At 40.9% G+C, this 27,076-nt stretch overlaps 2 protein-coding genes across 2 annotated transcripts in view; both read left to right on the forward strand.

Annotated features, from left to right (window-relative positions):
* The window catches only part of LOC139561650 (histone H2AX-like), a 58,549-nt gene that overhangs the window by 472 nt on the left and 31,001 nt on the right, over positions 1-27,076 (forward strand). Inside the window, exon 2 of the mRNA XM_071378894.1 lies at positions 647-657. Coding sequence (XP_071234995.1) covers positions 647-657 — 11 coding nt within the window. The remainder of the gene's footprint in view (positions 1-646; positions 658-27,076) is intronic.
* LOC139560993 (cytosolic phospholipase A2 gamma-like) lies at positions 273-25,933 on the forward strand. Its single transcript, XM_071377785.1, has 15 exons — positions 273-386; positions 826-881; positions 2,876-2,983; positions 3,246-3,388; positions 3,502-3,697; positions 3,938-4,037; positions 4,715-4,855; positions 4,948-5,025; positions 8,445-8,480; positions 12,184-12,561; positions 13,801-13,881; positions 14,781-14,864; positions 15,183-15,337; positions 16,626-16,800; positions 25,290-25,933. Exons 2-15 carry the CDS (start codon positions 855-857, stop codon positions 25,472-25,474), a joined length of 1,887 nt encoding a protein of 628 aa, XP_071233886.1. The 5' UTR covers positions 273-386; positions 826-854; the 3' UTR covers positions 25,475-25,933.

Raw genomic sequence — 27,076 nt, forward strand, 5'->3', positions numbered from 1 at the left:
GTACATCAGGAATGCTGAGTGACACTGAGGATTGAGTGACATTAAAAAGAAATTGAGGCAAGTGACATGTCATGTTGGTACTAGCGAACGTGAAATGGGCATAGGTGTAGGTCTACTGGTATTGTTCAGTATAAGCAAATACGCCCCAAACAATCCTACCACTCCTGTTCCCCAAGGATTTGTCACTAATTATGTGTTACTGAGCAACAGTTAAGTGTCTCCTGCGTATTATCCCAGTATCTGTCACTCCCAGTGTGTGTGTGTGTGTGGGTGTGTAACTGGGCCTATATAAGAGGACGGGACTAGAGTGTGGAGATCAAGAGGAGATCAACTGGAGGTGAAGATTAAGACTGGACTAGTCTGCTGTACTACACTATACATCTCTGGTAAGACTTCTCTGTCTATACACTGCATGTAGCGTTTGTGTGTAGTTTTAGTATTTTATTGATTATATATATATATGATATTGTTATAAAACCCTTTGTGACAATCTGTCTTTGTAAAAAGTGCTATATAAATAAATGGGATTGATTGTTGTGTAATAGAATGATGCAGGTGACTTTTATTCAAATCAGTCTAGTCTTTGGCTTCTAGTTTTGAAGTCACATTGATAGATGTGTTTAGGACATGAAAACAATTATATTAGAATGTCTTTGGGTTTCAACTGAGTACTATAAGTCCTTAGACCCAAATGTGATAATTTAGGGTAATTGACAATCACAGTAATATTATTATTAATGTATTTTTACTACGAATAAGATCTTATCAAGAGTTTTCTGACCCTATGACATGGATACAAACAAAGGGATTGGTTTGTGTTTAAAGGATCTGCTTAAGTGGACTCAGTGAGAACAATGTCACAACCAAGAGATACTCCTAAGGTAAGAAACTCATCACAATATAGATTATGACATTTGTCTGAAAGAAACCACACAATATTATAAAATACCTTCTTATTGAAATGCTATGCTACTGCATTGCGGGTATCGCTAAAATATATATTGAATAAAGCCCTTTTTCTGTTGCTGTCAATATGAAGATCTCCAAATTGTATCATAATGAAAGGAAACTTATTTCATTATATTTATGTCCAGTACCAGTCAAAAGTTTGCACACATCTACTCATTCCAGGGTTTTTCTTTATTTTTACTATTTTCTACATTGTAGAATAATAGAGAAGACATCAGAACTATGAAATAACACATATTACATCATGTGGTAACCAAAAAAGTCTTAAACATCAAGCTTCTTCAAAGTAGCCACCCTTTGCCTTGATGACAGCTTTGCACACTCTTGGCATTCTCTCAACCAGCTCCATGAGGTAGTCACCTGGAATGCATTTACATTTCATTTACATTTCTTTCCTTCTTAATTTGTTTGTTTGAGCCAATCAGTTGTGTTGTGACAAAGTAGGGGTGGTATACAGAAGATAGCCCTATTTGGTAAAAGACCAAGTCCATATAATTGCAAGTACAGCTCAAATAAGCAAAGAGAAACGACAGTCCATCATTACTTTAAGACATGAAGGTCAGTCAATCTGGAAAATGTCAAGAACTTTTAACATTTCTTCAAGTGCAGTCGCAAAAACCATCAAGCGCTATGATGAAACTGGCTTTCATGAGGACGGCTACAGGAAAGAAAGACCCAGAGTTACCTCTGCTGTAGACGATAAGTTCATTAGAGTTAACTGCACCTCAGATTGCCCAAATAAATGCTTCACGGAGTTCAAGTAAGAGACACATCTCAACATCAACTGTTCAGAGAAGACTGCGTGATTCTGGGCTTCATGGTCGAATTTCTGCAAAGAAACCATTACTAAAGGACACCAACAAGAAGAAGAGACTTTCTTGGGCCAAGAAACACGAGCAATGGACATTAGACCGGTGGAAATCTGTCCTTTGGTCTGATGAGATTTTTGGTTCCAACCTCCGTGTCTTTGTGAGACGCAGAGTAGGTGAACGGATCCCCGGATGTGTGATTCCCAAAGTAAAGCATGGAGGAGGAGTTGTGATGGTGCTTTCCCGGTGACACTGTCTGTGATGTATTTAGAATTCAAGGCACACTTAACCTTAACCCGCATGGCTACCACAGCATTCTGCAGCGATACTCCATCACATCTGGTTTCCGCTGAGTGGGACTATCATTTGTTTTTCAACAGGACAATGACTCAACACACCTCCAGGCTGTGTAAGGGCTATTTGACCAAGAAGGAGAGTGATGGAGGGCTGCATCAGATGACCTGGCCTCCACAATCAGCCGACCTTAACCCAATTGAGATGGTTTGGGATGAGTTGGATCACAGAGTGAAGAAAAAGCAGCCGATAAGTGCTCAGCATATGTGGGAACTCCTTCAAGACTGCTGGAAAAGCATTCCTGGTGAAGCTGTTTGAGAGAATGCCAAGATTGTGCAAAGCTGTCATCAAACCAAAGGGTGGCTAATTTGAAGAATCTAAAATATCATTTGATTTGTTTAACTATTTTTTGGTTACTACATGATTCCATATGTGTTATTTCATAGCTTTGATGTCTTCACTATTATTCCACAATGTAGAAAATAGTACAAATTAAGAAAAACCCTTGAATGAGTAGGTGTGTCCAAACTTTTGACTGGTACTGTATAGTGTACACACTCATAAGACATTCATCAGATTAAGAGGATGACATTTGTCTGTAACATACCACACCGTACTGTAATACATAGCTATGAATACGCATCCAGAATTAAGGAATAAAATATACTTTCCTGACAGAGTGAGAGTATAAGCTGTCAGAATCAACTAACCTTTCATTGAAATACTATGTTACTTTAGAAGTGTTATGGCTCAGTTAAACCAAATTGCATCATCTTTTTTCTGTCTCTCGTTCATTCTGTCAGACTGTGCGTCTGTCTCACTCCATCAATGATGAGGAGAGAAAATACGTGACGTTGAGGAAGACTCTGATTAAGAAGTGGCTGAAAGGTCAGGGTTTCGACTGTGAACTGGTGGGTAGTCCTGTCTTCTCTATCTTTCAATCACTCTCTCGCACATGTGCTCTTTCTCTAACTCCTCCCTGTCTCCACAGCCAACTACATATGGAGCCCACTCCCATGTCTCCAGCTGCCTGTTGTTAGCCCCCCCCCATCCTAATATAACACACTGTATGATGGGATACTGATGTGAAATCCTTTAGATTTGATCTCTCTCGGTCTCTCTGTCTTTCGTTCTCTCTATATCTCTCTCTTTCTGTCTCTCCCCATCTCTCAGGCAGATGTTCCTAACATAGCGTTGCTGGGGTCAGGTGGAGGAAAGAGGGCAGCAGTGGGCATGCTGGGATCTCTGCATCAGCTGGCACAGGACGACCTGCTGGGCAGCCTCCTCTACATGTGTGGGGGGTCAGGCACCACCTGGTATACACACACACACACACTTACTATTGTTCTTAGCAGGAAAGTTCATTTTGAATATGCTAGTTATCTTGCTCTCTCCTTCTCCCCCCCCCCCCCCCCCCACACACACACAGGTGCATGTCATCCCTGTACAGCGCTCCAGCCTTGTCGTTGAGTGAGTGTTGTGATAAATTGATAAAGAAGCTGAGGGGTCCTAGAGGGGACTTGAGCAAAGCTGTGGACTGGCTGAAATTGAGGAAAGAACTAAACCAGGACTTCAACCTCACCGACTTCTGGGGTGCCATCACTGCATCCTATTTCATGAAAGAGGTCAGTGTATGGTTGTGTGTGTGTTTGCGTGTCTATCTGTCTGTTTGCCAGTGTGTGTGTGTGTATTTGTCTGTCTGCCAGTGTGTGTATTTGTCTCTGTTGGGCTAATTATCCCCCCCATCATCTCTTCACCACCGTTGTTCTCTCTTCCCTCCCCCCATCTTTCCCTGTCTCTCCACACCCCTCCCCCATCTCTCCACTCCCCATCTCTTCCCCCTTGTTCTCTCTCTCCTGTATCAGATGCACACTCGCTGTCTCTCTGAAGATGCTCACATCAACAAACCCTACCCCATCTACAGCGCCATAGAACTGGACTGCTGCAGACAGGATGACACTAAAGGTGACTTATGCAGGGTTCATGCAAACTCGGAAATTCAGAACTTTCTGAGTTTCCTAGTTCCGAGTGCATAGTGAACGCAGCATCAATCAATCAAATGTAATTGCATTGTCACTACTTCCGCCGAAGTCGGCCCTTCTCCTTGTTCGGGTGGTGTTCGGCGGTCGACGTCACCGGCTTTCTAGTCACCATCGATCCATTTTTCAGTTTCGTTTTGTTTTGTCTCTATTAATCACACCTGGTTCCAATTCCCCTATTATGTTCCCTATTTAACCCTCTGGCTTTCATTTCTGTTTTGTCCGTGATTGTTTGTGCGTTAGTGGTTGTGGTTTATACGTTGTGTTTGTGATTATTTCCATTTGTGGAATTTTTGCAATTAATTGTTTCGCTCAACACCTGTGTCCTGCGCTTGACTCCGATAATTCTCCGCACACAACCCTGACATGCATTTCATTTTTTACAAAGACAATTGTCTCACAGTGCAAGAACAATATAAATAATATAAACAACTCATGCAATATGAACTAACACTCATCTGTAGACACCCAAAAAGCAAGCCAAGCATTAGTCTGAGTCCCAGTCAGGCTCTGTTTAGAAGTAGTGCACTATATAGGGAATACAGTGTCATTTCAGACAAAGCCAATGAATGTAAATTTCTGTAATTTACCAATTTTCTGTAGGGGTATGGTTTGAGATGACCCCCCACGAGAGCGGCTTCTCCGGATTGGGCGCTTTCGTCCCCACTTCCTGTCTTGGGAGCAAGTTTGAAGGTGGTACTCTGAGAGAGAAGAGGAAGGAAATGGACATGGTTCTGCTGCAAGGTGGGGAACCCACAGACATACACATGTACAAGCAAACGTGCACACACACCCACACATCAATTTATTGTTGTTTGTTTGTTGTTGCTGGGCAGGTATCTGTGGGAGTGCCTTTGCAGACAAGCAGAAGAACATTGATGAGGTAGTAAAAATGATCTGGATCTTATTTGGAGGTAAGCTATAGTACAGCATGCCAGTTAGCCTGCAACCCAGGAACAGACCCAGTACAGACACACAAAGAAACAACAACAACGAAGAGAATCACCTTCAATCAAAAAGAGACACAAAAAATGTAAAACAAACTCCAAAACAATACTAGACCATAAACTACAGGACAATACTAGACCATAAACTACAGGACACTAATAAACTACAGGACACTACTAGACCATAAAATACAAGACAATACTAGACCATAAACTACAGGACACTAATAAACTACAGGACACTACTAGACCATAAACTACAGGACAATACTAGACCATAAACTACAGGACACTACTAGACCATAAACTACAAGACAATACTAGACCATAAACTACAGGACACTAATAAACTACAGGACACTACTAGACCATAAACTACAAGACAATACCAGACAATAAACTACAGGACACTAATAGACCATAAACTACAGGGTTCTAATAAACTACAGGACACTACTAGACCATAAACTACAGTACAATACTAGACAATAAACTACAAGACATTACTAGACCATAAACTACAGGACACTACTAGACCACAAACTACAGGGTTCTAATAAACTACAGGACACTACTAGACCACAAACTACAGGGTTCTAATAAACTACAGGACACTACTAGACCATAAACTACAGTACAATACTAGACAATAAACTACAGGACACTACTAGACCATAAACTACAGGAAACTACTAGACCATAAACTACAGGACACTACTAGACCATAAACTACAGGACACTACTAGACCATAAACTACAGTACAATACTAGACCATAAACTACAGGACACCACTAGACCATAAACTACGGGACACTACTAGACCATAAACTACAGGACACTACTAGACCATAAACTACAGTACAATACTAGACAATGAACTACAAGACAATACTAGACAATAAACTACAGGACACTACTAGACCAAAAACTACAGGGTTCTAATAAACTACAGGACACTACTAGACCATAAACTACAGGACACTACTAGAACATAAACTACAGGGTTCTAATAAACTACAGGACACTACTAGACCATAAACTACAGTACACTACTAGAAAATAAACTACAGGACACCACTAGACCATAAACTACAGTACAATACTAGACCATAAACTACAGGACACTACTAGACCATAAACTAAAGGGTTCTAATAAACTACAGGACACTACTAGACCATAAACTACAGGGTTCTAATAAACTACAGGAAACTACTAGACCATAAACTACAGGACACTACTAGACCATAAACTACAGGACAATACTAGACCATAAACTACAGGAAAATACTAGATCATAAACTACAGGACACTACTAGACCATAAACTACAGGACACTACTAGACCATAAACTACAGTACAATACTAGACCATAAACTACAGGACACTACTAGACCATAAACTACAGTACAATACTAGACCATAAACTACAGGACACTACTAGACAATAAACTACAGGACACTACTAGACCATAAACTACAGGACACTACTAGACCATAAACTACAGTACAATACTAGACCATAAACTACAGGACACTACTAAACAATAAACTACAGGACACTACTAGACCATAAACTACAGGACACTACTAGACCATAAACTACAGGACACTACTAGACCATAAACTACAGGACACTACTAGACCATAAACTACAGGACACTACTAGACCATAAACTACAGGACACTACTAGACCATAAACTACAGGACACTACTAGACCATAAACTACAGGACACAACTAGACGATAAACTACAGTACAATACTAGACCATAAACTACAGGACACTACTAGACCATAAACTACAGGACACTACTAGACCATAAACTACAGGACACTACTAGACCATAAACTACAGGACACTACTAGACCATAAACTACAGGACACTACTAGACCATAAACTACAGGGTTCTAATAAACTACAGGACAATACTAGACCATAAATTACATGGTTCTAATAAACTACAGGACACTACTAGACCATAAACTACAGGACACTGCTAGACCATAAACTACAGGACACTACTAGACCATAAACTACAGGACACTACTAGACCATAAACTACAGTACAATACCAGACCATAAACTATAGGGTTCTAATAAACTACAGGACAATACTAGACCATAAATTACATGGTTCTAATAAACTACAGGACACTACTAGACCATAAACTACAGGGCACTAATAAACTACAGGACACTACTTGACCATAAACTACAGGACACTACTAGACCATAAACTACAGGACAATACATGAAACAAACTACAGGATAATAGTAGACAATAAACTACAGGCCAAAAGTTAAGTGATAAAGTGAAGCCGGTGTTTGGAGGATATTTTGGCACGGGAGTTGTTAGGCTCGAGACAAAGCCGAGGGTCGGCAAACTGTGCCACTATATCCTCCAAACACCGGCTTTTCAAGGGCTTAATCACTTTTATACAATGGGTTAGCTACATATTCAAATAATGATTGACATATTTTTAATTAAAAATAATAAAAAAAAAAAAAATCATGAATTTATTAATACTATTTCATCCTTCCACAAGATATAGTCGCAACACAAATCTAGGGCTGCTACCCAAGCCGGCTGGTCGGTTAAGTTGTTAGAGACGTGACCCAGTCGTTCAGTCCTTTTGTTCTGTATCTATGGGCGTGACCCAGTCGTTTGTTCTAAATGTTCCTTTGCCATACTGGCTGTGATCAGCTTTAATATTGCAGATAGATTACAGCTTCCATCAATATAATTGTCTTCATCGCTTCCAATCCCCCATATATATTTTAGAAAATATATATACACACATACATATATACAGTACCTTTATAAAATATATACATTTCCTTTATTACCCTACCACCCCTCCCCCAATTGGAGCAAACTAGTGAACATCAACGCTTAGGCCTCTACTTCCAGCTTATACATACTATATACATTTTATGGACACAGTCTATTTTACAATAGTTATATATATATATTCTTTTGTTTTTACTCCTGTCCCTCTACTCTCAACCTCTCCCATCTATTTCTGATGTCCATCCGGTTTGATTTCTAATTGCCATATCTTTCAAACTGTACTTTTTCAAAACAGTTCTTAACCTGTATACGTTTTACGGGCACAGTATGTTTTACATTAGTTATCTTGTTAGTTAGTTAGTTGTTAGTTGTTATTAGTCCCAACCTTCAGCTCCATTTAACCCCTTCCATCTATCTCTTAACACCATCCATATTGGATTTCTATTTGCCATATATTTCTCTACTGTGCTGTGATCTTTCACAAATGTTCTGAACCTTTCTATTCCCATAGTTTTTACAGATTGTAAATTGAAAATAAACAGTTTTGTTAAAAGTATTATTATATTATTGATCAATTGACTGACTTTTCAGATCGCCCAGTAGTGCCATCTGCAGGGGCAGGGGCAGGTAAATATTGCAATTCTTCAACCATTCCTGGACCTGTGACCATATGGACAGTACCAAAACAAATGATCCAATGAATCCTCCTCTTCACAGCAATATCTGCAGTGCTGGGAAGGTTGTATCCCCCATATAAATAATATTCTATTCGTTGCAAGAATTAGTATAATAATTTAAATTGAAAAGTTTTGAATCTGGCGTCATTTTGCGTATCAGTTCAAAAACCATGGGCCATGGTATCGGTACGTCAGAAATCTCTTCCCAACTTTTTCGCAATCTATATGGCACGGCTGTCAATTTTTTGGTCCTTAAATGAAACTGATACTTTTTTATTTATCACAATTTTCTTTAACCAATGATGGGTTCCTGAGTGGCGCAGTGGTCCAAGGCACTGCATCTCAGTGCTAGAGGTGACACATGCTGTATCATAGGGAGGCGCCCAGCGTCGTCCGGGTTTGGACGTCATTGTGAATAAGAATTTGTTCTTAATAAATCCTCTCTGGGATAGCGGGACGCTTGCGTCCCAACAGCCTGTTAAAATGTAGAGCGCCAGATTCAAAAAAAAATCTATAAAATCAAACTTTATTAAATTACACATATAAGATACCAAATTAAAGCTACACTCGTTGTGAATCCAGCCAACATGTCAGATTTCTAAAGGCTTTTCGGCGAAAGCATAAGATGCTATTATCTGATGATAGTACAAAGGCTACACTCTCTTTGTTGACTATTTCAACCATGCCGGCGCTACTCAAAACGCAGAAATAAAATATAAAACATGCATTACCTTTGACGAGATTCTTTTGTTGGCACTCCAATATGTCCCATAAACATCACAAATGGTCCTTTAGTTCGATTAATTCCATCCATATATATCCAAATTGTCCATTTATTTGGCGCCGTTGTACCAGGAAAAACAGCGTTCAATTTGCGCAAAATCACGACAAAATATCTAAAAAATTACCTCTAAACTTTGCCAAAACATTTCAAAGTACTTTTGTAATACAACTTAAGGTATTTGTAAACGTTAATAATCGATCAAATTGAAGACGGGTCAATCTTTTCAATACAGGATATCAACAAACTCACGGTACTTTTCAAGTCTTGCTCAACTCTCAAACATAAACACAAGACGTCACTCCACTTCCGGGTCAATATCTTTCTCAATTTTCTAATGAAAAACCTTAACCTTTTTCCATACAATGGCGACATCCAGTGGAAGCAGTAGGAACTACGTGGATAGTGATTAGAATTCTGGTTTGCCCATAATAACCCATTGAACATACAGGAACTTAAAAATGAAAAAGTTAGTCCTCAGGGTTTTGACTGCTATATAAGTTATGTTATACTTACAGATATGATTCAATCAGTTTTAGAAACTTCAGAGTGTTTTCTATCCAAATCTACTAATAATATGCATATCTTATATTCTGGGGATGAGTAGCACGAAGTTGAAATTGGGCACGCTATTTTTCCCTAAGTGAAAACTCTGCACCCTATCCTCAAGAAACCAACTTGCCTAGTTAAGTACAGTTTTTTTTTAAAGTTCCTTACATTTTCGTGGTAATGCTGCAATTAGTTAGTTGTAATTTTGGGTAGAGTAGACATTTCCATGTTTTTGTTAGCTGCATGTGTGACATAACTCCACCACTCGTATTTATGATATCATCTACCAAGATGATACTTATTTATTTTTAAACAAATGTTTTTTTTATCAATTAGTATATTTGAGTTTAACCACAATATTTGGTGTATTATTTGTTCTGTCTTTTCTGGTGGATTACATTTAAATTGCAAACAACCAAGATTATTGTTTTAATCTCTACCTGGCACAGCCCGAAGGGGACTGGCCACACCTCAGAGCTTGGTTTCTCTCTAGGTTTCTTCCTAGGTTTTTGCCTTTCTAGGGAGTTTTTCCCAGTCACCGTGGATCTACATCTGCATTGCTTGCTGTTTGCGGTTTTAGGCTGGGTTTCTGTATAGCACTCTGTGACATCAGCTGATGTAAAAAGGGCTTTATTAATACATTTGATTGATTGATTGCAAAATAGCAATATTTTCGAATAACTGAAAGTGAGAGGTTAATCTGAATAAAGGGAAAAGGTATTTTTTTGAATATAGGGTGAGACATTCTTACTCATTTGCTAGAGAACCAGTTCGGATTTAAGTATAACTTTTGTATGACTGAAGCCTTTAGTGCGAGGTCTAATGCTTTAATATTTAATAATTTCTGCCCTCCAAATTCCTATTCATTATATAAATAGACCTGTTTAATTTTGTCTGGCTTGCGGTTCCAAATAAAATTCTATATTTTTGTCTCATATAATTTAAAACCTGTTGGCTAGATGTAGGCAAGACCATGAGCAAATAGGTAAACTGGGAAATGACTAAAAAGTTAATCAGGGTAATTTTTCCACAAATAGAAAGGTATTTACCTTTTCATGGTAGCAAGATTTTATCTATTTTTGCTAACTTTCTATTAAAATGATTGGAATGAGATCATTTCTTTCTTTCTGGATATTTATACAGAGTATATCCACATCACCGTCGGACCATTTTATTGGTAAACTACATGGTCATGTAAAAGTAGTATTCTTTAGTGATCCAATACGTAATATTTATCACACACAGTTATCACAATTTGTCTGTAATCCAGAGAGGTTAGAAAAATTATCTAGATCCTCTATGAGACTGTGGAGGGATCCAAGTTTTGGACGTTCTTATCCCTTGCTTGCTAACTAGCCAATTACGGCTAATTACAGTCACGGCAAAAAGCCAGAATAACAGCAATGTACCCGCATTTGCATTTGTTTAATTAAGCTGTTTTCTAGTGACATTATTTGGGTACATCCATAACAGTGGGCTAATGAGGCGCGATTTCGCATGGCATAGACATTTGCTCACGTGTCAAGGCCACTGTTGTTCAGAGGATCTATCCAACAAGACAGCTAACAAAATCACTTCATACTGAAGCTGAAAAGACTGCAAACTAGTTGCACTTTGTTTTGTTTGACCTGTTTTCAATTGATATTTCTTTGTATACTCGTTCATTACTATGGGGCAGCTGGAGATCGAATTGGTATATTGAAACAGATAGACAGCAAGGTTTATACAAACAGATAGACAGCAAGGTTTATACAAATCTCTGCTGTTGAAAACTAAATGTTAGTCTAAATGTGAGATTATGTCTAGATGCTTTTTATAGTAGAGATCAAGTTTATAAATTGCCTGGCTGGGCTGATGAGACAGTGGATTACGTAGTCAGATGGAACAGAGTAAATAGCTATTTTAATGTCATAGATTTAGCCGTGGAATCGACACCGGCTGGAAACTGGTTTTAACCAATCAGCATTCAGGATTAGACCCACCCGTTGTATAATAGACAATAAACTACGGGACAATAGCAGACAAACTACAAGACAATACTAGACATTAAACAACGGGTGGGTCTAATCCTGAATGCTGATTGGTTAAAACCGCATTCCAGCTGGTGTGGGGAGGTATATTGACCAGCGCCGGCTGGTGGGAGAAGCTATAGGAGGTCAGGCTCATTGTAATAGCAGGAATGGAATTGGCCAAGAGGACATCCTCAAGGTCCGAGGGCGGGACTTGAGATTTACATGTCTCAGACAGGGTTACCTCATCATGAGAGGAGGTTGTGTTTCCAAATCACCTCTGCTACACCTGACCAACCTGCTTTGTTCTGCAGGGCACGAGAGCATTATGAGGGAGGAAGAGGAGGTGTGTGAGTGTGTGCCCTCCCGAGTGGTGAGGTGTGTGTCTGAGCTGATCAAGTATGCTGAGGACCCAGATCCACTGAAGACAAGGGAAGTCATCACCACACAAAAATACACACAAAAAGACACACAAAAATACCCCATTATCATGAACTGTGTGATAATGTGCATAATGACTCTAGGTATTGTGAGCAGTAAGGGCGAGATGCTGTGGAACATGGACTCTGAGAGGTGGAAGAGAACCAGCCTGGTGGAGAGAAAGAAGTTCATAGAGACAGTCAGTCTGGAGCTCATCCTCACCTCAGACAGCTGGACAAAAGACTGGAAGGACAAACGCTGCACCTGCAACGGTAACAAAGGCATACTATTACTCCAACACCAGGTTAGCCCATTGAACTACAGCCTGCACTCTCAGAAAAAAAAGAGTTCCTAAAGTATTCTTTGGCTGTCCGTGTGGGAGAACACTAACCTTTATGGGTTCCATGTACTGTCGAACCCCATTAGGTTCCATTTATAACCTTCTGTGGAATAGGCTCTACATGGAACGAAAAAGGGTTCCACATGAAACCCAAACAGGTTATTAAAGGGTTCTCCCACAGAGACAACTGAAGAACCCTTTATAGGTAGGTAGCACTATGTAGTACTTTTATTCTTAGAGGCATTAGACCCTGCACAGGTAACACTAACTTCCACCCTGCCACTTCTTTTACCTGACTGGCTTGATGACTCAATACCATGTTAGTTCACTGAGCTGATGCCTTGGAGCTGAGTTTTTTACAGAAGGTTTGGGGTAAAATGCAGTATGGTTATGTGGTAATATGTTCTTAGTGTAAGAGTATATGGTACTAGGTAGTTATAAACAGTGGACATCTGTATCTAGTAGAGCTCCAATAGGGGAGGCTGGTGGAGGGAGAAATCTGAGGACGGCTTATTGTAATGCTTGGGAATGGCGTGAGGAACGGTATCAAACACATGTCAAACACGTGTGTGGTACGATTTCTCATTCAGTTCCATCCATTACAGTGAACCCATGTTCCGATTGCTCCCACCACCAGCCCCCTGTGGTTCAGCATCATGTCCAGCCACCCAGTCACTTATAGGATACGTGTTCCTGCATGCAACCTGAACGTCAGGAGTTCAAATCAGCGTCGGATCAATTTTGACAAAAGTCCTTTAAGTGTTTTTGCTTTCTAATTCTTGTTGATAATGCACATTTTTGACAGTACTTCCCATTGACAACTTACCCTTATCCAAGCCACTCCAAGTGAATGCCTAATCCTAACCAGTCAATGTTAATGCCTAATCCTAATCCTAAACACTCAAAGTTAACGCCTAATCCTAATCACTCAATGTTAATGCCTAATCCTAATCCTAATCACTCCAAGTTAATGCCTAACCTTAACTAGTGATGTTAGGTTTGATACTGGAGCTCTGAGGCATGTGTCCAAGTCTCTAAGCAGCCGATGCGTGTATTACTTTATCAAAAGTATAACATCAATGACGTCTGAAGCTTCATTTTTATCATGTGCTTTTTCAAACCGTGTGATACATGCCAGACCATGAGGCAATCTTTGTCTTAATCTCTGCAGATTCCAGGATGGACATGGAGTCGATGAGAACATCGGAAAAGCCAGACAAAGTGTCAATAATAAACTCCTGGATCTCCGATGGTAATGTTTTTTTTCATTAAATCAAATCAAACTTTATTTGCCACATGCGCCGAATACAACAAGTGTAGACTTTACCGTGAAATGCTTACTTAAAAGTCCTTAACCAACAATGCAGTTCAAGAAAAAACGTACCTTTACCTTTCTATCCAGTATGTACTTACCTTTCTATTTACTTTCTATCCAGTATGTACTTACCTTTCTATTTACTTTCTATCCAGTATGTACTTACCTTTCTATTTACTTTCTATGCAGTATATACTTAACTTTCTATTTACTTTCTATCCAGTATGTACTTACCTTTCTATTTACTTTCTATCCAGTATGTACTTACCTTTCTATTTACTTTCTATCCAGTATGTACTTACCTTTCTATTTACTTTCTATCCAGTATGTACTTACCTTTCTATTTACTTTCTATCCAGTATGTACTTACCTTTCTATTTACTTTCTATCCAGTATGTACTTACCTTTCTATTTACTTTCTATCCAGTATGTACTTACCTTTCTATTTACTTTCTATCCAGTATGTACTTACCTTTCTATTTACTTTCTATCCAGTATGTACTTACCTTTCTATTTACTTTCTATCCAGTATGTACTTACCTTTCTATTTACTTTCTATCCAGTATGTACTTACCTTTCTATTTACTTTCTATCCAGTATGTACTTACCTTTCTATTTACTTTCTATCCAGTATGTACTTACCTTTCTATTTACTTTCCATTCAGTATGTACTTACCATTCTATTTACTTTCCATTCAGTATGATTACAACGGAAGGTGTGTGTATATTCCAGTAAAGGAAGGATACAGAACAGACTGTATACTCTCTCCATCACTGAGATTATTTTTGACCAATTGATATGAATTATTTGAAATTGGTGCGTGTGTCTCCCCCAGGGTTGTGGATTGTACAGAACATTTTCCCGCTGGTCCAAAAATGGGAATGGGGAACCACGTCCAACTTCCTCTTCAAGATCCAAGGTACAGTAACATCAGACCTCTTCCTAACATGATAGCATAACTAGTATCAGTCATCAGGATCTTATGTTTCCCTCCAAAATAGCAGCTTTCTTGGTTGGTTCTCTCTTTCTCTCTCTACTCTCTCTCCTCTCTCTTCTCGCTCCCCCTATCTCTCTAACCCCCCTCTCTCTCTGTACCCCCCATTTATCTCTCTCCCCCCTCTCTGTACCCCCCCCCCTTTCACTCTACCCCGCCCTCTCACTCTCTCTCTCTACTCTCACTCTCTCTCTCTACCCCCCCTCTCTCTCTCTCCCTCTCCCCCCCTCTCTATCTCCCCAGATACTAACGTCCCGAGCAGCATGGCATCCAAAGAGAAGATTCATCTGGTAGACGCTGGGTTAAAGATCAACTCTCCCTACCCCCCCATCCTGCGCACATCCAGGGAGGTTGACCTCATCATCTCCTTGGACTTCAGCGAGGGAGACCCCTTTGAGGCAAGCACACACACACACACACACACACACACACACACACACACACACACACACACACACACACAATGTTTATTCCTATTCAAGCCTTTCAGAAGAACATGACGTGCCTAGATAGTAGTGACCCTCAATTCAATTCAAGGGGCTTTATTGGCATGGGAAACACACGTTAACATTGCCAAAGCAAGTGAAGTAGATAATATACAAAAGTGAAATAAACAAAAATGAACAGTAAACATTCCACTCACAGAAATTCTAAAAGAATAAAGACATTGCAAATGTCATTATGTCTATATACAGTGTTGTAACAACGTGTAAATGGTTAAAGTACAAAAGGGAAAATAAATAAACATAAATATGGGTTGTATTTACAATGGTGTTTGTTCCTCACTGGTTGCCCTTTTCCTGTGGCAACAGGTCACAAATCTTGCTGCTGTGATGGCACACCGTGGTATTTCACCCAGTAGATATGAGTTTATCATAATCGGGTTTGTTTCAAATTATTTGTGAATCTGTGTAATCTGAGGGAAATATGTGTCTCTAATATGGTCATACGGCAGGAGGTAAGGAAGGTAAGGAAGGAGGTAAGGAAGTGCTGCTCAGTTTCCACCTCATTTTGCGGGCAGTGTGCACATAGCCTGTCTTCTCTTGAGAGCCAGGTCTGCCTACAGCGGCCTTTCTCAATAGCAAGGCTATGCTAATTGAATCTGTACATAGTCAAAGCTTTCCTTAAGTTTGGGTCTGCCACTGTATACTCTCTGTTTAGGGCCAAATAGCATTCTAGTTTGCTCAGATTTTTTGTTAATTCTGTCCAATGTGTCAAGTAATTATATTTTAGTTTTCTCATGATTTGGTTAGGTCTAATTGTGTTTCTGTCTTCTCTCTCCCCTCTCTTGCTCTCTCTCTAGGGTGTAGGGGCTAGGGAGTAGTGACTAGGACGTAGGGCCTAGGGCACGTGTCAAACTCATTCCACGGAGGGCTGAGTGTCTGTGGGTTTTCGCTCCATCATTGTACTTGATTGATAAATTAAGGTACTAATTAGTAAGGAACTCCCCTCACCTGGTTGTGGAGGTTTTAATTGAAAGGAAAAAACTAAAACCTGCAGCCACTCAGCCAGCCATGGAATGAGAGACACCCCTGACCTAGGGACCAGGTGCCGGGTAATAGTGACTAGGAAGTAGGTAATAGTGACTTGGAAATAGGGACTAGGGATTAGTGTCTAGGGAGTAGGGACTAGGGGCTGGTTAGAAGGACATCGACATAACCATACTACTGATCCCGCTCCTCACAGACGGTGTTTAGTGCCAAAAAGTATGCTCTTCAGCAGAAGCTCCCCTTTCCCCCAGTGAAGGAGAGTGTGAGGGTGGAGAAAGACCATCCGCAGGGCTGCTACGTTTTTGAGGGGCGACACCCTGAAGAGCCCACCATCATGCACCTGCCCCTGTTCAACCTGCAGAACTGCCAAGGTCAGTTGTAGACACTGACTACTATGATGACTATCTGCGTCTGACTTTTATCCTTGTCTCTACGACTAAGCACTATTCTGACATCTCTTTTTTTCCCTGTCTCTTTTTTATCTCTGTGTCATGTCTTTTTCTTGTTTATCTGCACCAACTGTCTGCTTTTTATGATGGCATTAGTATTTTTATTTTACCTTCATTTAACTAGGAAAGTCAGTTAAAAACAAATTCTTGTTTACAATGACGGCCTAGGAACAGTGGGTTAACTGCCTGTTCAGGGGCAGAACAACATATGCTTACCTTGTTCAGGGATTCAAACTTGCAACCTTTCGGTTACTAGTCCAACACTCTAACCACTAGGCTACCTCCCGTAATGCACTTTAAGGTGCATTACCACTACCGGACTGGAGTGTAGACCTCAGTTCATCTTTCAATCACCCACGTGGGTATATTCTCCTAAACACCAATGAGGAGATGGGAGAGGCGGAACTTGCAGCGGGCGAGCATTGTGGGTGCAATGATTGGATACTGCACTCGACACGAGCGGTCAGCATGTTAGTCTCTGTCTCAGTCTCTAAGTTGTTCTAAGTGTTGTATCTGTATTAATTCTCTGGACTCTATTTTTAACACCCTCACGCCATGGTAAATCTAAACGTTGGTGGTAGCACTATAGCAGCCATACTCAAGCCCGATCCGGGGTCAATACGGACCGCGGGTCCGGAGTGTAAAAAATTATATATGATTATTGTAATTTTTAACACTCATGTCACGAACCGGCTCGTAGCCCGTAACAAAAAGGGAGACGATGCAGAGATCAAGGAATAACAAAAATATATTTATTAACTAAAGAAAACTATATACAATTAACAATACTGTGTGTAGTCAGTAATCAGTAATGTAAGTGAGTGGTTGCGTACGTAGATGTGATAATGAGGGGTGTCCCTGGCTATGCCCCCCCACCTCCCCCATAAAACCGGGGACCACCAAGGACCCCGGAACATCACACTAACCAAACGTAAACAAACAAAAAACTGCCCTGGTAAACGCTATCACCCTGCCCCAGCCAACCTCATCCTCCCCAGACCTCAGCAACCTTTGCGCACAGGAAGCAACCTTTAAGAGAAAATAAGAAAATGAGGACAGCAGGGAACAGATGACAGGAGCGACAGTACAATGCAAAATAAACTAAATAAACAGTGGCCAGTCACGTGGACGATACGCATACCCTCGGGGACCACGCGTATGAGAACGTGTCCACCGATCAATAGGACCAGACGTGTTCAGGAACAGCGCGCACGAGAGAGCATGTCAGCAACGACATTATCAGTACCCCTGATGTGCCGCACATCGAGATGGAATGATCATGGAACGAGTCACCGCCCATGCAGAGAACACCTCTGGGAAACACTGCGCTCTCATCGGGAATCCCTACAAACGATGGCTTAGCAGAAACCACCAGAGATGAAGACACGACAGGCCATACACGCTCACCAGCGTTATTCCCAAGGATAACGTTGATACCCTCAATAGGCAACGAAGGACGCACCCCTACCACAAACTTGCCTTTCACCAGTTCAGAATCCAACATCAGTTTATTCAATGGAACTGACAGTGTTCAACCCGATTCCCCTAATTAGAACACTATTCCCTGAATCAGTCTCAGCAGAGAAGAGTAACACAGACTAACAAATGACTCAGAGGCACCTGTGTCCCTCAGGATCGTCCCTGTCACTGGGTCGTTACTTCCTAACAGAGAAACAAAACCCTCTGTAATGAAAGTTAAATAATCTGGGTCAAGTGGAGCTTTCACATGCCCCTGGACATGAGATGGACTGAAAAGAGTGAACTGATGGACAGGTACTGCTAATGCCTTAGGCTAAGGTTTAACGTTAGCACGACTACTGCATTTACCCTTAGCCCTGAGAACAGGACATTCGTTTTTCCAATGACCTGTTCCCTGACAGTAGTGACACTTGACTAAAGTCAGCTTTACCATGGGAGCCAGGGTCAACCCTAGACGAATGAAACTCTGACCGTAAACCAAAGTGTCTCAGTGGGCGAGAACCAAATCTCTCCGAATGCCCCCACTCACTCCAAATTACGGGGCTCTGCAAAGCCACTTTGAGTCAAAACATACTCACCTGCCAAAACCGCAGCTTCAGAGACAACCTTCACTTTTGTTTGGTAATGCACGCAGCTACACGATCAGGGATTGTGTCCTTCAATTGCCCTAGCATAATCAGATCACACAGCCCCTGGAAAGTTGTAACCGCAGAGACGGAACACCAGCAATTAAACTGTGAAGATAACTCTCACGCAAACTCAACATGAGTCTGTTTATCAGCCTTTTTTAAAATTCTAAATCTTTGGCGGTAAGCCTCAGGAATCAATTCGTTTTAACCTGACACTGTCGACTACACCAAGAGCTGAATATGCTTCCTGCGCTTTACCAGTCAACACACACTGTAACATTAAAGTGTGATCAGAATCAGGCCAGCGCCTAGTGTCAACAACACGCTCAAACAACAACAAAAAATGTCTCAGGGTCCTTCTCATTATATTTTGGCAACAGCCGTACGTTTTCAACAGTATCAAATGTGTCCGGGGCACGACCGAGAGAGGAACAACCCCAAGGTAAATCAGGGTCACTTTCCCAAAGCAAACTCTCCCCCGGAAGCTTTCCTTCCCTAACTAATTCTAGCCTCTCTTGTTGCAGCTTGATTTTAGCACGCACCAAATCCTGTTTAATTCCAATTCCTTGTCATACTTAACACGATCATGCTCCAGTTTAGCTTGTTCATGCTCTAGCTGTAACAGAAGCAGTTCTTTCTGCTGTTCAAAAGGAAGACTACTAAGGCTAACAGACGGAGAGGCCATTGTAACAAAACAGGGAGACTGCTGGGGAGGTGGTGAGTCCTTGTCAGAGGCTGCCACAGTGGTAATGTTGAGTATACCACTTTCCATCAGATTGGCCTTCAATATCAATTTCAACCTGGTAGTGATTAGTGATCTTCATCAGCTGTTCTTTAGTACATCATTCTAACAGTTCCTCTGATGGAATGTGAATGAACTCGTCTACATTAGATGCCATAGTCACAAGTAACTACAAAAAATAATATTGCTCTTCCCCTCTGCTGAGCACACCAGACCACAACAAGAGAAATGCAAATCACACTGGGCACCACAGGAGAGAGATGAGATGCATAAGGAGCTTCCCCAAATCCTACAATAATTCAATCTTTGTCTTCATGTGGATTTGCGGTGTGTATTTATGCACTGTAGCCCGCTGGCATGGAGAAAAAAACTGCACGGATGTGCCCCGAGACAACTGCTCCGTACACAGACACCACACAAAAATAACAAACAAAATAACCGTGCCCAACGTATTTCAAAGTGGAACATGTCACTAAGCCTAACAAGGGAAAAGAAAGGCTATAGCTCCGGGTAGCAAGTGGCACTAGCCTACCCAAATCTCTCATTGGAGGTACACAGCAGATTGAACTCTACTCGAACCATTATCCCAACAGTGAGAAGAGCAAGAATTCCTAGCCTGTGCAGGGGCCTGGAAACTAAATGTTAGTCTCTCCAACGCAGCACACAACCAATTATCCACCCCAGCGGCAAGTTTAACAAACAAAGGCAACCAACACTGGGCTTACCAAACAGCGCAACTCAAAACAGCTGTACCAAAAGCTGAAAACAAAGCACCTACAGAGTTTATCAAACAAGCAGCTACAGAGTTTATCAAACACTAACTCCACATTTTCTCCCAAACAAAATATACTTACCAGTTAAGTTAACGAGACTAGAATTAGGCCTACTGGCATACTTTTCCATGCAACGCACCATTTGATGACGTCACAGGACGACCAAAATCACTGATACTTCTCTAAGGCACTATACCAAACACTTATAAGACTATGCAGTGAATACCAACCAAAGTGCATCCCAATTAGCATTAATCCCTTATAATGCAACAAAATATTATATGCAGAAATGTCTAGGAACCAACCATATAATCCCAGATTATCCCACCACTTGTCACGAACCGGCTCGTAGCCTGTAACAAAAAGGGAAACAACGCAGAGATCATGGAATAACAAAAATATATTTATTAACTGAGGTAAACTATATACAGTTAACAATGGGGTGTGGTCTTATGTAAGTGAGTGGTTGCGTACATAGATGGTGATAATGAGGGCTGTTGAAAGGTGCCAAAACAAACAACCCACAAAATGCCACAACCAAAAATAACAGTGTGTCTGCGTGGAGTGAGTCTACTCAATGAACGGGGGAAAGGTGAATTTATCCTCGGGACACACCCAAGCCCAGGTGTGTCCCATTTCCCTGACAACCCTCCCGGCTCCACCCACCGACATCCTATTAAGGAAAACAAGAGCAAAGAAAAATAATTCGGCAGACAGAGTGGGAGGTTGTCACACTCGGACCCGCGGTCCGTATAGAACCTGTTATGGGTCTGGATCCGGACCGCATTTGAGTATGGCTGCTATAGTGCTACCGCCAACGCTTAGATTTACCATGGCACTAGGTTTGTTAAAAATAGAGCCAAGAGACTTAGAACACAGATACTTACAAAACTTGTTTTACTCAGTCGGGCTTTGATCCCAGGTATCATAAACACACATAAGACATGGACAAATGTGTAGAAATTAAATTTAAAACTTCAAAATGTTCTCTCTGCCAACAACAGGTGGGGAAACAGTTTGGGGTCGATTTGGTTGCGAGGCGGGGGTTTATTACTGCGCAGATAATTGACGATAACCATCCAGTTATCACCTACAGCAAGGTCAAACAAGTCAATGTTTTGACAGTTTACTAAACTACTTATTTAGAACCATAGAGTTACAGCAAGTCATCACAAAGACAACAGGAGCAGGGTCTATTTTTCTCCACTTCCTGTCTGACTGACGTGCCCAAAGTAAACTGCCTGTTACTCAGGCCCAGAAGCGAGGATATGCATATAATTGGTACCATTGGATAGCAAACACCTTGAAGTTTGTAGAAATGTTAAAATATTGTATGAGACTATAACACAATTGATATGGTAGAAGAAGATCCAAAGAAAAACCAACTGGAATATATTGGAATTGCTCTTCCAATGGAACGTATTGGGTCATATCCAAATCCAGCTCCCAGATTGCAATTCCTATGGCTTCCACTAGATTTGTTCCACTAGATTCTAGGATTCAGGCTTGTTTCTTCCCAAACGAGGAAGAATTCTGAGTTTTAGTGAGTTGGAAATCAGTCTGTGCGCACGCAACGAAGAGGGCACGGACCTGCTAATTTTGCTTTCCTATTGAACATACTTCTTTCCGTATTAAATATTATAGGTTAATTACATTTTAGGGTACCTGAGGATTAAATAGAAACATATTTTGACTTGTTTTAACAAAGTTTAGCGGTAGCTTTTTGGATTCCTTTCTCTGCACGTTGAACGAGTGGATTACTCAAATCGATGGCGCCAACTAAACTGACTTTTGGGATATTGTCACGAGAATTATGTTCTCAATGTTCATAAACCCAATTCAATTAACTACTCAGCCTGAAACCCAGAATTTGTAAGAAATTGGTTGAAATGAATCAGATGGAGGCCCAGCTACGATAGTCAGAAAGTTTATTTACGAGAGCGCACTCCTCTGTTGTACAAGACAATTCATTTTACACTGGCTTCTCGTGCACACACATTCACACAAACATACGCACACACATTCACACTAACATTAGCACACAATGTCCTGCTACCCAGCTGACAAAGATTAGGGGACCCCGTGAGACTTACTCCCCATCCTCCCTCAAGATAGGGAGACCCTGGGAAGTACTCTCAGTGGCCCCCAGCCAAGGTCAGCACCAAATCTTGCTCAGACAGTCTGTTATTCAGATACTATTATAGACATATTGTACAGACTATGGTTATACATAATTCTAATCAATTTCATACGATTATACGGCTTCAGGGTGGAATATTCTAGTCATTCATATAAATTCCATCAACAGATATAAAGAAGTAATTTATCTAACAAAACGACCATGCATGTTGTAGCTGGGACCCTTTGGATTGCAAATCAGAGGAAGATTTTCAAAATAAGTGAATATTTAATCGCTATTTGTGATTTTATGAAGCCTGTGCTTGTTGAAAAATATTTTGATGTGGGGCACCATCCTCAAACAATATCATGGCATGCTTTCGCTGTAAAGCCTATTGTAAATCGGACAATGCAGTTAGACGAACAAGACTTTAAGCTTTTAACCGATATAAGACACTTGTATGTACCAAAATGTTTAATATCCATAATTCTTATGATTATTTATTTGAATTGCCGCCCTCCAATTTCACTGGAAGTTGTCGACAGGTCTCCCGCTGGAGAGACGCCTAGCTCTAAGAAGTTTTAAAGCACCATTTCAACTTAAACATTTAAAGATCATCAAGGCTATATATGCTTAGTTTAATACACTGTAAACAAACTTAAAAATACCCAAAAAATAATTGGCCCTTTTTTTTTATCACCCTACTTGTAGACTAGTTCAACGCCAATGCCATCCTCCTCTCTTTCATTTTGGGAAAACGTATGTGACGACCATGGGTTTATAATCACGGAAATCGACTCTGCCGCTTGAGCATGTTTTTGCGGCACAGTCAATAGCGCACCGGACCTCGGGCTAGGAGGTCGAGGGTTCGATACCTGCTACCTGCTGTTTCATTACAGGTATATGGATCTGACATACAGTACACTTTTATTTTTTGTTGTCATAGGCTAGGAAGTAGTTTCGCTAAGTAGCCTAACTTCATCACATGGGCAACAATGAACCAGCTAAGTTTGCTAGCTAGTTAACGTGAGCTACATATAGGCTACTACATGGGCTACACATTCTGAGACAGTGGGGCAGTGTTTCCCCTGCTCGGATGATTTCTCCAGTGAGACTCAGCCACTTGCAAATATACTTAAACATCATAAAAACACAGAGAGAGATGAAACATAAATTATTTTATAAATATAAAATATAAATGTTTTATTGGTCAAATAGTTGCATCCATGACTACACGCCACTGCTAGGAAATTGTATGACCGGACCTTCTCAAATAGTACTTGAGTACCCCTGCGTTTTAGGTTCGGGGTTGTTTTAGAAATATTTGAGCTATTTTCACAACTAAAAAGTATCAGCGCACTGCTGGTGCAAAAGGACTGGGTTTTCAGAACGTGCTCCACGGCAAAATGTGGTTGCTTCAAATGGTGTATTTAAGGTATTTTATGTCTTGCCCTGAAGTCAACTCCAATTCCAATAAATGGCTTATATAAACAAAATATAAAATATAACCTATCTTTGTTTAACTTATGTCCGTCCCCTCGCCCAGACCCGGGCGCGAACCAGGGACCTTCTGCACACATCAACAACTGACACCCACGAAGCGTCGTTAACCATCGCTCCACAAAAGCCACGGCCCTTGCAGAGCAAGGGGAACCACTACTTCAAGGTCTCAAAGCGAGTGACGTAACCAATTGAAACGCTATTAGCGTGCACCACCGCTAACTAGCTAGCCATTTCACATCCGTTACTTTTGCTAAATAAATTAACTTGAACCCATTTGCAGTCCACATTGTTCAAAGTAATTACATGGTTGGCTTCAATAGCATTCACACTGATATTGGGGCTAGGCTTACTGTAAATTACATTATGGCTGAGCATGGATATGCCAAACATTGTCAATAAGCTAAATGAATTATTGATAAGGCCTAAAAAGAGAACGAATAATTATTATGTTAAATAGGCTATGTCACACTTACAGGTACCATCATTTCTCCCAGTGGGCACATAATATTAAAACAACGCAGACTATGGAGAGTTTTACGCACATCCAAACTTTTCACAGTAGCAGGACAAATATCCAATATAAAGGGAGAATGTCCACTCACCATTATACTGCTCCCAAATAGGTACAGTATGTTTTATGAACAGAATCGGAACCATTTTACAGATCAGATCGCATTCACACATCTCCAGAAGTTGTATTGCATGCGCGGCACAGACGTTGTAACCATAAAACCAGGAAGGTGAATCATTCTAATAAGATTTTGTTTTTCGTTTAATTTTATTACAACCAATCTTTTTATTTTTTAAATACATGTAAAATGTAATCGGCAGGATAAAAAAAAGACACTCATTGCTGTTGAACCATCATTCGTTATAGTAGGTCTAAGGGAGGGCTTGTGTTTTGAACATATGAAACGGAAAACATGCAGGTGTTACAGGTTATAGATAACTTCTAAATATGATTGCAAGGAGCTGATATAAAACAGGTAAATTGCTTAACCTGGTGTTAGGGCAGGAAAATGACAGTGGGTCAGTTTTTACATGACGAAATTGCAAACGTACGTGTATTTGACACTAGCATCACCTTAACACCCCAGCTGTAAATAGAACCCTCTGTGTTCAATATGTTCAAAGTTGTGTTGTAAGGTTCTCTGTTCTCTTCCTAGGCGAGGAGGAGATTAAGAAGGAGAGGGAGAAGTACAAAACGTTACAGCTGCACTACGGTGCGCCTGAGATCGAATACCTCCTGAAGAAGGCCAAGGACAACTTGAAGAACAACAAATACAGGATCCTGGTACAGATCATTATGGCTGTCCAACGCAGAAAGAATCGCACGTCAGTGGCTCAATAGTCTGTATCTGTGGTGTAAAGTACTACAATATTTTTTGGGAGTATCTTTACTTTATTTATATTTGACAACTTTTACTTCACTACATTCCTAAAGAAAAAAACATTTTTTTTTTACCCCATACACTTACCCTGACACTTACCCAGGACAGAAAATGTATAATTCAAGCACTTATCAAGAGAACATCCCTACCTGTGAGTCTCTGCTGCCTCTGATCTGGTTGAGTGATTAGAAGCACCTGCTGCTCGTCTGTGTTCCCAACAAATGCTGTCTTGAATTAAAAAGATGTGTACCTACACACTGTCTGTGTATGCTATCCCTAATGCATTAAACTTGATTTTCTTTGAGTGCAGACACATCACACCCTTCCTCTGAATTTGCCGTTTTTACGCACAATCCAAGCTTCTGGGAAAGCTCGATTGTCCCTGTGATTAGGACTCAATAAACACAAATTCTTCTTTACATGTCTGAGTGTTGGAGTGTGCCCCTGGCTGTCTGTGAAAAAGAAAATGGTGCTGTCTTGATTGCTAATATATGTCATGTGAAATGATTTATACTTAAGTATATTTAAAACCAAATACTTTTACTGGGTGATTTTAAACTTGAGTCATTTTATAAACATTTTATAAACATTTTATAAACTTTTATAAACTTCATAAGCAAAAAAATAAATGTCCTCACTGCCAACTGCATTTATTTTCAGCAAACTTAACATGTGCCAATATTTGTATAAACATAAGATTCAATAACAGACAAACTGAACAAGTTCCACAGACATGTGACTACCATAAATTGATTGTGTTCCTGAACAAAGGGGGGGGTCAAAATCAAAAGTAAAAGTCAGCATCTGGTGTGGCCACCAGCTGCATTAAGTACTGCAGTGCATCTCCTCATGGTCTGCACCAGATTTGCCAGTTCTTGCTGTGAGATGGTACCCCACTCTTCCACCAAGGCACCTGCAAGTTCCCGGACATTTCTGGGGGGAATGGCCTTAGCCCTCACCCTCCGATCCAACAGGTCTCAGACGTGCTCAATGGAATTAAGATCCGGGCCCTTCGCTGGTCAGAACACTGACATTCATGTCTTGCAGGAAATCATGCACAGAACAAGCAGTATGGCTGGTGGCATTGTCATGCTGGAGGGTCATGTCAGGATGAGCCTGCAGGAAGGGTACCACATAAGGGAGGAGGACGTCTTCCCTGTAACGCAGCGTTGAGATTGCCTGCAATGACAAGCTCAGTCCGATGATGCTGTGACACACCGCCTCAGACCATGACGGACCCTCCACCTCCAAATCGATTCTGCTCCAAAGTACAGGCCTCGGTGTACCGCTCATTCATTCGACGATAAACACGAATCCGACCATCACCCCTGGTGAGACAAAACCGCGACTCGTCCATGAAGAGCACTTTTGCCAGTTCTGTCTGGTCCAGCGACGGTGGTTTTGTGCCCATAGGCGACGTTGTTGCCGGTGATGTCTGGTGAGGACCTGCCTTACAACAGGCCTGCAAGCCCCCAGTCCAGCCTCTCTCAGCCTATTGCGGACAGTCTGAGCACTGATGGAGGGATTGTGCATTCCTGGTGAAACTCGAGCAGTTGTTGCCA

Source organism: Salvelinus alpinus, chromosome 31 (genome assembly GCF_045679555.1).
Source record: "Salvelinus alpinus chromosome 31, SLU_Salpinus.1, whole genome shotgun sequence".
In the NCBI taxonomy this organism is placed as follows: Eukaryota; Metazoa; Chordata; class Actinopteri; order Salmoniformes; family Salmonidae; genus Salvelinus; species Salvelinus alpinus.

Bases quoted from the DNA above. Each gene is read 5' to 3' on its own strand.
- LOC139560993 (XM_071377785.1), top strand. From the start codon at position 855: ATGTCACAACCAAGAGATACTCCTAAG. The intron at 3,698-3,937 runs GTCAGTGTATGG...CTCCTGTATCAG, and splicing joins CATCCTATTTCATGAAAGAG to ATGCACACTCGCTGTCTCTC. The intron at 16,801-25,289 runs GTCAGTTGTAGA...TTCTCTTCCTAG, and splicing joins CAACCTGCAGAACTGCCAAG to GCGAGGAGGAGATTAAGAAG.